Raw genomic sequence first — 15,231 nt, 5'->3', positions numbered from 1 at the left:
TAAAAGTGGAAAGATATGTCATTCAGGCACAAAGTGGTAAGCCATGATACTGACTGATATTACAAATGTAATTTACTTATACACAAAAGACTCTGAACCTTACCCTTCTGGATAGAACACAAAGAAATATGAAAATGAACATCCCTTGGAACGTGTTGGCGAAGGTAAAGAGATACGCTGTGAAGGTGGTCTCATATAGGATGTGCACAACACCAAATGTCCAGGTAACTCCTAGCACAAACAGGAGGGCAATAGCTCCTCTTGCACAAGACCTGAGGAACAATGATATGGAACCTCAAACTGTATAGTTCTGTGTATTTTGGTTTTAAAAAATAACAGACCTTAGAAACCAAGAGAACGTAACAGTCGGGTTCCAGAAGTAAAAATCCCATTCAATTTTTGCCATAAGTGAATACATTTTTACATCATCAAGTCATGCTATGCCATCTTTAAATCAACTGTAAAGTGCTACAGCTAAAACACAAAAAGACACTAGTGTTCATCAGTCTGACATGTTCAGAATGTAAAAGATACAGTCAGAGCTAAATTCACATGTGAAAACTAAATAATTAACACACCAAAAGTCACAGCATTAGAAAAGATTTGCTTTATGTTTCAGGAATTTTTTCATATGACTATGAAGAAAGTTTCTTTACCTGATATTTTCATAGTGACTGATTTCAGGTTTCTTTACTGCCGTGTGACGATAAACCTTAAAGATGATCACCACAAATGCAAGCAGATTAACCTGGGGGGGGGTAGTTAGACAGTTGCCTCAATGCAACAGACATAATTTATTCAACAAGATTGTAGGAACTGTATGCTGCAAAGACAACAGAGAATTTATTTCATTTTGGGTACCAATTTATTTGTGGGGATTGAATGTTACAGTAATGTTACAGACTGCTACATTTAAAGTGCAGCATAGAACACACAGAATTTACACTTGAGCACAGTTTGGCACAGTATAAATACAAACCACTTTCTCGGTACGGTTCGCTAACTGTGCTCAACAGTCCTGTGGAATGGCTTTAGTACTTGGTCGACTCATGATTGTCAATTTGCCAATACCAAGTTAACTCCAGGTTGTTTCTAGGTAGCTGGCCAAGTTCGCTATTTGGGTGAGGTTAATAAAAGTAAAAAAAAAAAATTGTTTGCATGTTTAGTGTATCTTCATGATTTTATGACGAAGCTTTAACTAGTGTAGTCCATTATTTTACTACATGCCCTTTTCACCATCATGGAGGTAGATTTTGCTAGCTAGCTCATTAAAACTCATAGATCAATTTTAGCTATAGTCTGGAAAATTTTACCTTTCTGTATATTCATGTCCGGTGGCATACACAACCCCTCAGCATATAATTGTAAATCACTCGCCTTTTTCCTTTTGCTTTCCTTTTTGCAACAAGGGCCATTGCTTTCCTGTGCTTTAACGTACTAAAAACCAGGAGAAAAAGCAGTCGTAAAAACTGTACTATGTAATCATCCTCCATAGCAAACTTGCTCTAATGTTTACCTCTCAAGGCGTTGCCAACTGACATATTTGTTATGCACATTCTAATCCTGCTTTCGTAGCATCACTGTGGAAAAAGAAACTGTTATCGTGTCAGTGGCCTGGATCAGCACGGAAGGGCATGGTTTCGCAAAGAAAACCATATTAATTTTAAAATGATTAAGTACCAGTGGCAGGCCATGCATTTAAAGTCTAGGCCTTCAGTGTGATTCATGCCATTAAGAAAACACAGTTTCACAATGAATAAGACACCCTATGCCTTTGGGCATCATATATTATGTCGCAGCTAACTAATATTACCAATTGACATTTTAAAAACATGTCCATGCACGAAAGCCAAAACTTGAAATGATAATTAATGCTCAAGGAAGCCTAATTTTAACTGCAGCATGTTTTGTGAAATGAACGTCTCCCGAACAGACATTCAAAAATCATAATTTTTCATTTGAATCTACCAAGGAGGTCTATAATGCCTGGAAAAATCTAATAATATTTGCGATTTAAATGTTGCTTGCAATAAATTTAGTTTCGTCAGGGTACACGGTTATGCTGCGTTCCATTCAAGTTGGATTTGGGATATTCCTACTTGATATCTCCGATCTCCGACCATAAATGCATTCCATTCCCCGATATTCGGAACTGCAATGCTCCCGTTAGCTTAGCAGGGGTTGACTCTCATTAGTGATGTCTCCTAGCAACCCAACTGATAAACAATGCTGCAGCGCTAGCATTTGTGCTACAGGTGTACGATTATCAAAAGAGATTATAATGTTTTATACACCTGTTTCTGCAGGCATTTGTTAAACAAGCTTTAATATCATGTAATGTGGAAACTAACTCATTTATCGATATTACTTAATAAAGTGAATGTTTATCACTTACTTTGTATATCTCCCTGAGTGTCGACATGTTTGTGTGACATCATGCCCCTGCATCACGACAAAATCGGAGTTGAGAATTTCTGCACAAGCTTATACGTTGTAATTCTGACTTCAAGATGCATTCCATTGCACTTTTCCTAGTAGGAAGTTGTAAAACTCAGACTTTCCGAGTTGAATGGAATGCAGCACTACTTTTCAAAACTTGATCCGACACTGAATGCTCCAGCAGCCTAATTTACACTTAGAAAACTCCTGATGTTGCTATAACAATGCAAAAAGCACTTACCGATTTACTTGAAGTGAAAATCAGTCCTCCTTTCCTGTTTAATAAATTTAGCAATCACACGGTCATGCAGAACATATCGTATTTTTAAATCCATAAGGATCTCTTTTTCAATGGTGATGACAGCCGACTCGTCAGCAAGATCTCGTGCTTTTCGCTCTTGAATTGCGAACATCACTTAAAGCATGATTGCATCACTCAAGGCCAGCTAGAAGGCCTCGACCGGGACATATCCTAAAGATCACACCCACCAAGAACAAATCAATCTGATTGGCTGATGAATCTGACAATCTGACATTAGTTGCTCATTCATTTACACTGTTGAGGGATTCTGTAGAAATTCTGAAGGTCAGAGGGGGTGGAGTTCAGACTCACGCGCTGCTTTGGCTAACGAGCTTGGCTTCGGGCATTCGATTTGTGAAACAGTTGTCACACTTTGCTTGTAAGCATCAAGGAATAAATTCTGACTGGATAAACTTTTCGTTTTTCGAAACGAATATTTGGTTGTAGGTTAATTAAGAGTGGGAAGTGGTTAAAAATACATAGGCAAAAAGGTGATTGAGAATGAAAGGATGAAAAATATTTATTTATTTGGCATGTTAGGCCAGCAGAGAAGGCTTTGCTGGCCCTGAGAAATCACCACTGTTAAGTACCATTTAACACTCCTTTCATTAAACATAAGTAAACATAAAATCAAACAGCATTTACAAAAAGATAAAACAAAAGGAAAAAACTAACACTATGTTACCCAAAATGTAAGACAATGATAACATGCATGTATTTTTAATTTTAAGAGAATTGTTCTTATTTAGGCATATGGATTGAAATGTTTTTTTTTTTATTTCTTTTTTGATCTGGCTTTGAAATGAACAATTAAACAATTTAACAAAAAGTGAATTTCTAAAGATATGCTGTAGAATGTACTTGCATGATTTGTACCTCTTCTTAATTATTCATAAGGACAGGCACTTTTTGTGCTATCCTGAAACATATGGTGAAGTGCATTCAAAGTGCAACACCTCTAAAATGTTTGTTTGCAACATGCATTTTTACCGAAGAGTGTCTAATTATGCACGGGTGGATGCAGGTTTGTTTGAAACACTGACACTCGTGCTTTCAATACAAGATAAAAGCTATCAAAACTACTGTGAATGCAAAAGTCCATTAAGATTCTTAAGATTTGATGTGGAGTCTATTTGAATGGATATAATAGTTGTAAGGCAAAGATTGCTTTGCTCAGTTATTTTTTCCTTTATCTTTGGAAGACAATTTATTTCTGAATGTGGTCAAATGAGGAACAGGACCGCACTGTCTTCAGAGTATGTAGTGCTATATTGTTAGGCCTATCGCATGTATTTTAGGCTCTGGCTCAAACTGCTCTTTTAAAATTTTGCAGCATAATAAATAAATTGTGCAATAGTCATTGCCATTACAGATTGGTAAACTAATCAAAAGTTAAATCATGTAATCCATAAAAAACAACTGCACACTGATTATGTGTAACTGGTCCTGATCGCCCCGTTCCGAACGGGACTCGAACCGGCGTCTCTGGTGTGGGAGGTGGGTGCGCTAACAAGGAGGCTAAAAGCCATAGCCTCTTGCATCAGATGCTAGTGCAATATACACATTGCACAGCTATCTATCAGCTGGCTTCCATTACACTCACCCCAATAAACCTCACTCCCATCCGGGTCACGGCACCATTATTACACTCCTGTTCTACCCGCTCCGTACAGGACTTGAGCCGGCATCTCTGGCATGGGAGGCGGGTGCGCTAACAAGGAGGCTAAAGCCCCTAGCTTCAGTCGCTAGTGCACCTAGTTTTGTAGTCTTATTATGTAATTCAGATAATATGTAATCTGTTACTACCCACAACCAAGTACACAGCATAAAACAAGGTGCATTAGAGTTGCATAGGTGTAACTGACTTTTGTAAGTTACTGAGTGCATGCGAATACTGAAGAGTGCACCTGGCTAATGGTGGGTCTGTATATTTCGCTAATTGTTACAGTAATACAAGAGCAGATACTTGCCAGAATGATCAGACAGGCTGGTCCAATGAAACTCCAGATGAAGTTATTTTCAGTGCTCAGCCAACACCTTAACAAGAAAAATAAAATGTATTGTAAAACTACATTTTTACATGATCTAAAGAAAATTTCTGCAAAACTCGGCACCACAATGCTACAATGCTAAATGTGGTACTGTGCAACTTGTACCTTAATTATCTATTTCTATTTGATCAAACCCTTACAAATCACTTTAGTAGGTAAAATGTAAAGTATTCAGGTTGATTCGGTCAAATCAAATAATACTTCTGGTTTGTACAAAACGAATTAATTGAGATGTTACCATATGGAGCATATTTTACAGGTTGCCTGACAAAAAATGTTTTATAGTGTAGGATGTTTTGGGTGGTTTCCAGGACATTGCTATGCATTTTTTTTTAAGGTGTTCTGAGAGGTTTTTAGCATGGTGCTATGTGGGTGCTAAGGTACACTTGGTGTATGCTAAAGCATTGCTAAGATGTTCCGGGTGTAAAGATGTAATCCATGATTTGAGGCATCATTGAATTCATTAATATCTATGGACATTTTTTACAATACTAAAAACTTACACAGTACTGGTGCCATAATATTTGTAGCCAAGAGTTGCAGATATGGCAACGACCACAGCAGGGCTCCCATAACCAAATATGTAGAAGTTCCGGTGGAGGAAACCTTTGTTATAGATGACGCCAACAACGATCAGATATAAATGAATTCCCTCAATGCACATCCACGCAAATGCAGCCAAGAAGAAATAATGAAGCAGGCCCGCAATAAGTGAACAGAACCACTGAAACACACACAGTAAAAAAATATGTCTCAAACTCATTCAGACAAATATATATTTTTTAAAATGTTGGGGAGAGTGGAGTACACTGTGGCTTAAAAAGATCAGGGCAGTCTCATAAGTGAGGTGTCACCATAGGAACCCTGCACCATTAAAGCGTCTCCTACAGAACGGTCTTTCTCAGTTTGGATGATTCCGTCACAGGCTCGGCAATCTTCGGATATTACTGCATGTTTAACTGCAAAACGTTTTAATATTCATAGTATATTATAACTAAAAATAACAATATTTTATTTTAAAAAATGACAAAAAGCACTACAGAAATATGCTGCATTCAAAGTTCGACAAAGTATCACAATAACTCCTTGTGTAAAGTAATGGAATGCTCCGAAATGATTTGAAAATGGCATCAGTTACATTTATCATAAAGTCCAAGGACGATGGATTGGTGGTGAAGGTGAACAGTCCCCCCAGTGACCCCTTACAAAAAATCATTATTTTCACATGCAAATCAGCTTTGCAGCAAACCCTTCATTGTTGACAAAGGTTTGCTGCAGGTTCTCCACTACCAGTGAAGAGCTGCAAACCTCTGGCAAATGTTGTGGTGAAAATCAAGCTTGTCTGCATGTGAACATAATGAGTTGCGAATTTGTGGCGAGTTTGCTGCAAGTTCCCTATCTGTCACTCACTCGACGATGTGTCGATGTTGTGACAATAGGGGTCACTCTTGGGAGCCCAAGACACCTCTGGTCTTTGATAAAAGGCCAATGAAAATTGGCGAGTGGTATTTGCATACCACTCCCCCGGACATACGGGTATAAAAGGAGCTGGTACGCAGTGTTGGGCCTCATGTATTCAGATAGAAGACAAAGGCAGGCCTAACAGTCATAAAAACATTCCTCAAGCCCCCACCTTCTTAGTCGTAAATTTTACTGATAAAAATCGCGCCAAAATCAAACAAAGGGAGTCCAAAACAGACTACAGATCCATGAAGCCTTGCCCTCTAAAGGATCGAGCTCTCAACTCCTATTGGATGAGGCACACCACAGAACGTCCCTCAAACATGACATCATCAGGACTTCAAATAATTCTGAAATGCTTCCAAAGTTGCTTCCAGCGACTTAGTTCACCGAATACGGACGTAGCTTTCTGCTGCTCTCCGGTGCAGCCTCGTGGCATAAGGAAGTAATGTCCGACTTGAAACTGTAGCCATACAATCTCCATCTCGCTGGACGAATTGAGATACTCTGTGTTCAACCGAACACTCTAACGGATCCGAAGGAGACCGCCGAGCAATTCGCATCTTCATCCGTTGGCCTACAGAAGTGAAGAGATTAAAGATTTCTCTTCCATCTTCAATCAAGTTGACATTTCTGAGTTCTCCGCCAGCCCGCCGAGAATCAACAGCCGTACCGGCCGCCGACAATCAATGGCCGTACCGCCCGCCGACAGCGTGAGGAAACGACCTCTCGTCATCACACGAGCCTCAAGGAACCGGGTCAGAGTTAAAGGACGGAGGAAAACACATTCTACCTGTGTCCTCATGCGATTCAAGTAAGAGGTTACGTCTGGGCAGAGATAGAATATTATAGCGTGTTATTCTTGTGTTTCAAGGTTTTTGCTTGTACAGTTTACGGACCGCCATGTCCGCTCATTATTAATACTCAGGGTATTAATTATCACGAATTTGTTTTGCTGTATTGTGGTCCAACCAAATTGGACTGTTGTGCATTTTCGCCATCGCGGGTGAGACAGCAACTGAGTTCATCCATTAAAGAGTCAAATAACAAGGGACTTTTACGAGCCCCGCTCGTAAAACCGCGTCTCTGAGTGATGAACACGGCTGCTTTATCTCCAGCTATCGCGAAATCAGCTTTCGGGCTGTCACTTAATCATCTCTATCTCTCTCTCTCACACTAACCACACTGACACACACACACACTGTCGCACACACACCTTGTGTTATAGAATTATTTTTATTTCCATATCTAATCATATCACTGTTTAGTTTGTAGTTGTAAGTCGGAAGTTTATTGACTGCATTGTATTAATTATTAATTTATATTACTGCATAAATAAACTTTGTTTATATTACAAAGAGAAGTGTTTTGGTTTGTTTTGCATACGCCTGTGTCATGCTGACGGGATGTCAGTGCTCGGATTCAAACCTTCATTCATTGTTTTTTTCCCGAAAATCGATATTCTTCGGATGTCGATTTTCCTAAGAAAACAATCTAATATTGAGACTGGTTTTAATATTCGGTTATTAGTCCCTGATTTCAGGGTGGTGCCCCGTCAATGTTAATCCTTATTAATATTCTATTGATTGTTGATAATTGATAATTATCTTTGATTGAATTTGAATGATCAATAAGCTAGTGTTAGTTTTAATGTTTCATCGATGTTAACAACTAACGATTATCTTTGATAAGTGTTGATTTTAAAGGATTAAAAAAAGCTAACATTGATTCTCATCAATGTTCTATTGATTTTAATAATTAATAATTATCTTTGATAATTATTAATCATTGCTAATAACCAAACTTGCTCCTAAACGTAGCACACTACATTTACTGCAGTCCCATATGAGGTTTTAATGAGTTAGATCCAATTAATTAATTTAAATATTGATTAATAACTACAGAAATAATTATTAATTTTTTCTGATAGTAACACTGATCTAAACAACCAGTAAAGCCCTACAGCAACCACTCATTCAGATTTTCTCTTCGGAGCTGAACGGTCGATGTTTACTGAGCTGACTGTTCATTCACCTCTGCTGGATCTAATGGTGCATTTCAGCAGCTTCTCCCTCCTCTGCACTGATGCACTGCAGAGAACGTCCCTGTGCGCTTCGGCAGAAAAATTTTTTTTTTCAGAGTATATTTTTCTAAAAGAGTATATTTCTCTAAAAGAGCGGCACACACAGAACGTCTTTTTAAAGATGCATCTTTTAAAGATGCCTTTCCATTTGTGTTATTCCTGGATGCGGTCGTTACCTCTCAACTTCTGACAGTCACGATTGCTGTCTTTCGTGTCTGGGCGTGACCCATGTGAAGACAGCATTCATTGATGGATCATGTACTCACTGTGAGAACATGACCATGGCAACGTTGCGGCCCCAGCGGCTCCCCGCCTCGGTAATTCTACCTACGGGTATGAGGGCAGCGGGCCTAGCACTGGGGGCGATTTGGGGACCCCAATGGGACCACCTCCGCCGGGTATCCCCCCACGGACCTCCCATTCCCCAGCACGCTCGTCTGCCCTGATCGGGCTTCTGGATGAGTCTGCCGGCTCATCTCATGGCGAGTTTGACCTCTTATTCTCATCCAGTCGGACACAGAAGCCTCAGCTGGGCTCCCCCCCTCGGGTACGGTTGCCCAGTCACAGGCTGATGCGGAAATGATGGACATGCTTTCCCGGGCAGCCACGAGCGTCGGGCTAGAGTGGAACCCTCCACTCTCCCCTGAACCCTCGGGGCTCGATGATTGGTTCCTGGGCTCGTGGCACCTCTCAAAGCAGCCACGCCCTGCTCCAGTCCCTTTCTTCCCTGAAGTGCATGAGGAGCTGACAAGATCGTGGGAGGCACCTTTTACTGCCCGGTCCCGATCTTTCAGCTCCCCCGCCCTCACTACCCTCGATGGCGGGGCGACCAGTGGCTATTCGGAGATTCCCCCGGTGGATAAGGTGCTCGCGGTGCACCTATGCCCGCTGAGCGCTGCCACCTGGCACGGACGCCTAAAGCTCCCGTTCAAGGCCTGTAGGTTCACGTTGTCCCTGACGGCCAAAGCCTACAGTGCCGCTGGACAAGCCGCCTCCACCCTACACGCCATGGCTCTCCTGTAATCCACCAAGCCTAGATGCTAAAGGAACTGCACGAGGGTAGTTCCGCCCCAGATTTAATGAAGGAGCTGCACTCGGCAACTGACTCTCCGGGTGACAAAGGTCACGGCGCGGTCTCTCAGGTGGGCGATGTCCACCTTAGTGGTCCAGGAGCGCCACCTTTGGCTCAACCTGGTCGAGATGGGTGAGGCCGACAAGGCACAGTTCCTTGCTGCACCCATTTCCCAGGTTGGCCTATTCGGCGACACCATCGAGGACTTTGCCCAGCAGTTCTCGACGGTGAAGCAGCAGACGGAGGCTATTTGGCACATCCTGCCCCGGCATGGCTCAAGATCCCGCACCCCGCCTGCTCGTCATCAAGGGTCTCCCCCTGCGGTGACTACACCGGCTCCGCCACAGCCCACCCCTTCGGCCTGGCCCAGCGTGGAGCCCACCGCAGGAAGCAGACACCACCCGTCTCATGGCTGGCTACCAAGAACCCTCGGAAGGCTTCGAAGCACCCCTGAGACGGGCGACCAAGGGACGATGAAACCCACCTTGGAGCTGGTAAGCAGATCACTCCCAGTGATCCAGGGCCGGGAGGAGAATCTTTTGTTGCTTTTTCATTTAATTTCGCCGCATGCACAAGTGGCTGCGGTACCCAACAGTTCAGCAAAAGAGCGGTTTCCTCATTCCCTGGGTCACATACCTGGTGTGCACGGCCATCATCATGACCACCGTCCACCTTTCCATCCTTACAGGTTTGGCACTCCAGCGGCAGTCTCCCTGCCCCTGCGTGCCCAGCTGTGGCACAAATCCACCCCTGTGTGACAGTCTCCACGGGTCACAAGGACAGGTCTCTTCCACCCCCGTCCTAGGCTGTTCCGGGGATGGTCACAAGGAGCCAGGTAAGTGCTTCGATGTCCCTGAACTCAGCACGGATTGTCCCCTTGGTCCCCCTCGCTCGGAGCTTGGATGCGTGGCTTGCACTTTCCAATCCGTCGCGATGGCTGATCCGGACCGTCCGACTCGGCTACACGATTCAGTTCGCCAGGCGTCTGCCCAGGTTCAGCGGCATCCACTTCACCTCGGTGAAGGGCAAGAATGCTGCTACCTTGCATGCGGGGATCGCTACCCTCCTACAGAAGGAAGCGATAGAGCCTGTCCCTCCAGCCGAGATGAAGAAGGGGTTTTACAGCCCCTACTTCATTGTACAGAAAAAAAGACAGTGGGTTGTGGCCAATCTTGGACCTGCGAGTACTGAACCAGGCTTTACACAGACTCCTGTTCAAGATGCTGTCGCAAAAACGCATTCTGGCGAGCGTCCGGCATCAAGATTGGTTCGCGGCAGTAGAACTGAAGGACGTGTACTTCCACGTCTCGATTCTACCTCGACACAGACCCTTCCTGCGGTTTGCATTCGAGGGTCGGGTGTATCAGTACAAGGTCCTCCCTTTCGGTCTGTCCCCTCGCATCTTCATGAAGGTCACAGAGGCAGCTTTTGCCCCGTTAAGCGAAGTGGGCATTCGCATTCTCAACTATCTCGATGATTGGCTAATCCTAGCTCACTCTCGGGATATGCTGTGTGCACAAAGGGACCTGGTGCTCTCGCACCTCAGCTAACTAGGGCTTCAGGTCAACTGGGAAAAGAGCAAGCTCCTCCCAGTTCAGAGCATCTCTTTTCTGGGTTTGGAGTTGGACTCAGTCTCATTGACGGTGCGCCTCACGAACGAACGCACACAGTCGCTGCTGACCAGTTTGAAGGTGTTCAAACAGAAAACAGCGGTTCCACTGAAACTCTTTCAGAGGCTCCTGGGGCATATGGCATCCTCAGCGGTGGCCACTCTGCTCGGGTTGATGCATATGAGACCGCTTCAGCACTGGCTTCAGACTCGAGTCCCGAGATGGGCATGGTGCCACGGGACACATCGCGTGGCCATCATGCCGATCTGTCACCGCCTCTTCAGCCCTTGGACCGACCTTACATTTCTATGGGCAGGCGTTCCCCTAGAGCAGGTCTCCAGGTGCGTCGTGGTTACGACAGACACCTCCAAAATGTGCTGGGCCGCTGTTTGCAACAGGCACGCAGCCGCCAGCTTATCAAAGGGCCCGCAGCTGCATTGGCACATCAATTGCCTCGAGTTGCTAGCAATTCTGCTCACCCTGCAGAGGTTCTGGCCATTGATCCAGGGCAAGCACATGTTAATTTGGATAGACAACATGGCAACGGTAGCATATGTCAACCGTCAAGGTGGTCTGCGCCCCCGTTATATGTCACAACTCGCCCATCGTCTCCTCCTCTGGAGTCAGCAGCACCTCAAGTCGCTGCGAGCCACTCATATCCCGGGCGACCTCAACACTGCAGCGGACGTGCTGTCACAGCAGGTTACCCTCAGGGGAGAGTGGAGAGTGGTCCAGCTGATCTGGAGTCGAATCGGACAGGCACAGGTAGGCCTGTTTGCCTACAAAGAATCCTCCTACTGCCCGCTCTGGTATGCCCTGACCGAGGCACATCTTGGTATAGACGTGCTGGCACACAGCTGGCCCCCTGGACTTCGCAAATATACGTTTCCCCCAATAAACCTACTTGCACAGGCCCTGTGCAAGGTCAGGGAGGATGAGGAGCAGGTCATCCTGGTAGCACCCTACTGGCCCACCCAGATGTGGTTCTCGGACCTCACGCTCCTCGCGACAGCCCCCCTCTGGCAAATTCCCCTGAGGATGGACCTTCTTTCTCAGGGACAGGGCACAATCTGGCACCCACGACCAGACCTCTGGAATCTCCATGTCTGGCTCCTGGATGGGACACGGAAGACCTAAGCGGTCTATCACCCGCGGTGGTAGACACGATCCCCTCTACGAGGCACCTGTATGCCTTTAAGTGGCGTCTGTTCGATAAGTGGTGTTCTTCCCGATGTGAAGACCCCCAGAGATGCACAGTCGGATCGGTGCTTTCCTTCCTGCAGGAGAGGTTGGAAGGGCGGCTGTCCCCTTCCACCTTGAAGGTGTATGTAGCCGCTATAGCAGCACACCACGACACGGTGGACGTTAAGTCCTTAGGGAAGCACGACCTGATCATCAGGTTCCTGAGAGGCCCCAGGAGGTTGAATCCCTTCAGACCATGCCTCGTTCCCTCATGGGACCTCTCTGTAGTTCTTCAGGGTCTACAGAGAGCCCCCTTTGAGCCTTTGCAGTCAGCTGAGCTTAAGGCACTCTCCTTGAAGACTGCCCTCCTGACTGCGCTCACTTCCATCAAGAGGGTAGGAAACCTGCAAGCATTCTCTGTCAGCGAAACGTGCCTGGAGTTCGGTCTGGGCTACTCTCACGTGATCCTGAGACCCTGACCAGGCTATGTACCCAAGGTTCCCACGACCCCTTTTAGGGACCAGGTGGTGAACCTGCAAGCGCTGCCCCAGGAGGAGGCAGACCCAGCCCTGACATTGCTGTGTCCGGTGTGCGCTTTACGCATCTATTTGGATCTCACGTAGAGTTTTAGAGTCTCTGAGTAGCTCTTTGTCTGCTTTGGTGGACAGCGGAAAGGTAGCGCTGTGTCCAAGCAGAGGATCGCCCACTGGCTCATTGACGCCATAACTATGGCATATCATGCCCAGGACGTGCTGCCCCCGGTAGGGCTACGGGCTCATTCTACCAGGGGTGTAGCGGCCTCCTGGGCCTTGACCAGGGGCGCCTCTCTAACAGACATTTGCAGAGCAGCAGGCTGGGCAACACCCAACACCTTTGCGAGGTTCTACAATCTCTGGGTGGAACCGGTTTCGTCCCGTGTAGTGGCACGCACAAGCAGGTAAGTCCAGGAGAGCCGGCCGGGTGTATCGCTTGAGCATAGCTCCTTTCACCTCCCCTGAGCTGGAGACATGTGCCGTTAACTCCCAGTAGTGTTCACAAACTGTGTTCCCTGGTTGATTTCCTCCAAGCCCTGTGGCAGACGAGTTTGCGGAGAGACTCACTGCCGGCTCAGTACACATGCTAACTAAGCCCTGTACTGGGGTAGGTGCTCTACATGTGGTGGTTCACCGTAGGTAACCCCATGCAACGTGTATCTTCGGCTAATTCGTTTCCCTGTCTGCAAACTGCATCTTCCTTGGGCAGAGGCCCCTCTGCCCCAGTCACCATGCTTGTAGTAACTCCTCCCTCGTAGGGCAGGACCTACCTTGGGACTCCCCCACATGGCATACTTCCGACATACACTATATTGCCAAAAGTATTCACTCATCTGCCTTTAGATGCATATGAACTTAAGTGACATCCCATTCTTAATGCATAGGGTTTAATATGACGTCAGCCCACCCTTTGCAGCTATAACAGCTTCAACTCTTCTGGGAAGGCTTTCCACAAGGTTTAGGAGTGTGTTTATGGGAATTTTTGACCATTCTTCCAGAAGCGCATTTGTGAGGTCAGACACTGATGTTGGACGAGAAGGCCTGGCTCGCAGTCTTCGCTCTAATTCATCCCAAAGGTGCTCTATCGGGTTAAGGTCAGGACTCTGTGCGGGCCAGTCAAGTTCTTCCACACCAAACTCGCTCATCCATGTCTTTATGGACCTTGCTTTGTGCACTGGTGCGCAGTCATGTTGGAACAGGAAGGGGCCATCCCCAAACTGTTCCCACAAATTTGGGAGCATGGATTGTCCAAAATCTCTTGGTATGCTGAAACATTCAGAGTTCCTTTCACTGGAACTAAGGGGCCAAGCCCAGCTCCTGAAAAACAACCCCACACCATAATCCCCCCCTCCACCAAACTTCACAGTTGGCACAATGCAGTCAGACAAGTACCGTTCTCCTGGCAACCGCCAAACCCAGACTCATCCATCAGATTGCCAGATGGAGAAGCGTGATTCGTCACTCCACAGAACGCGTCTCCACTGCTCTAGAGTCCAGTGGCAGCGTGCTTTACACCACTGCATCCGACGCTTTGCATTGCACTTGGTGATGTATGGCTTGGATGCAGCTGCCCGGCCATGGAAACCCATTCCATGAAGCTCTCTACACACTGTTCTTGAGCTAATCTGAAGGCCACATGAACTTTGGAGTTCTGTAGCGATTGACTCTGCAGAAAGTTGGCGACCTCTGCGCACTATGCGCCTCAGCATCCGCTGACCCCGCTCTGTCATTTTACATGGCCTACCACATCGTGGCTGAGTTGCTGTCATTGCCGATCGCTTCCACTTTGTTATAATACCACTGATAGTTGACTGTGAAATATTTAGTAGCGAGGAAATTTCACGACTGGACTTGTTGCACAGGTGGCATCCTATCACAGTACCACGCTGGAATTCACTGAGCTCCTGAGAGCGGCTCATTCTTTCACATGTTTGTAGAAGCAGTCTGCATGCCTAGGTGCTTCATTTTATACACCTGTGGCCATGGAAGTGATTGGAACACCTGAATTCAATTATTTGGATGGGTGAGCGAATACTTTTGGCAATATAGTGTAGCTCGGCAAGACCATGTGATGTATTTCCACTTAAATACCCCCCCCCCCCTTCTCTGGGTGGGGTGTGGTCTCCGCGGTGTCTTCCCCTTAGGAGGGACACCCCCCCTGACTAGACCTGGTGGGCCCAGTTGGTTAATCCCCCTTTTTTTTAGGGATTGGGAAAAAAAGGGGATAAGAGGCCACGACTGGGCTAGCCCGTCTCTATCTTTTTGGGTAGTCGACTTGTCCTCAAAGGGCCGTTCGACACTCATAACTGTGTTGGGGGAGGTTACTCGGCCTGGTGCGCTGGCTACAAGGCACACAGTGGTCTGCCCGTCACACACCGCCAGTTCACGTAACACAGTTCAGCCAGTTGTGACAGATAGGGAATGTCCTGGTTACTTGCGTAACCTCCGTTCCATGATGGAGGGAATGAGATGCTGTGTCCCTCCTGCCACAACGTTGAA

The 15,231-nt window shown here is 46.0% G+C and overlaps 1 protein-coding gene across 3 annotated transcripts in view; it reads right to left on the bottom strand.

Moving 5' to 3' along the window:
* The window catches only part of LOC127428170 (adhesion G protein-coupled receptor L4-like), a 60,847-nt gene that overhangs the window by 637 nt on the left and 44,979 nt on the right, over nt 1–15,231 (bottom strand). For 2 of the 3 annotated variants that reach the window (XM_051676328.1, XM_051676330.1), the window contains 4 exons: nt 5,295–5,515; nt 4,711–4,777; nt 657–748; nt 104–272 (listed from right to left, as the gene is read on the bottom strand). In XM_051676328.1, coding sequence (XP_051532288.1) covers nt 104–272; nt 657–748; nt 4,711–4,777; nt 5,295–5,515 — 549 coding nt within the window. The remainder of the gene's footprint in view (nt 1–103; nt 273–656; nt 749–4,710; nt 4,778–5,294; nt 5,516–15,231) is intronic. The other variant, XM_051676329.1, reaches the window with a different exon arrangement.

Source organism: Myxocyprinus asiaticus, chromosome 37 (assembly GCF_019703515.2).
Source record: "Myxocyprinus asiaticus isolate MX2 ecotype Aquarium Trade chromosome 37, UBuf_Myxa_2, whole genome shotgun sequence".
Lineage (NCBI taxonomy): Eukaryota > Metazoa > Chordata > Actinopteri > Cypriniformes > Catostomidae > Myxocyprinus > Myxocyprinus asiaticus.
Note: the sequence above shows the minus strand (reverse complement) of the source record. Positions and strands in the feature narration are given on the sequence as shown.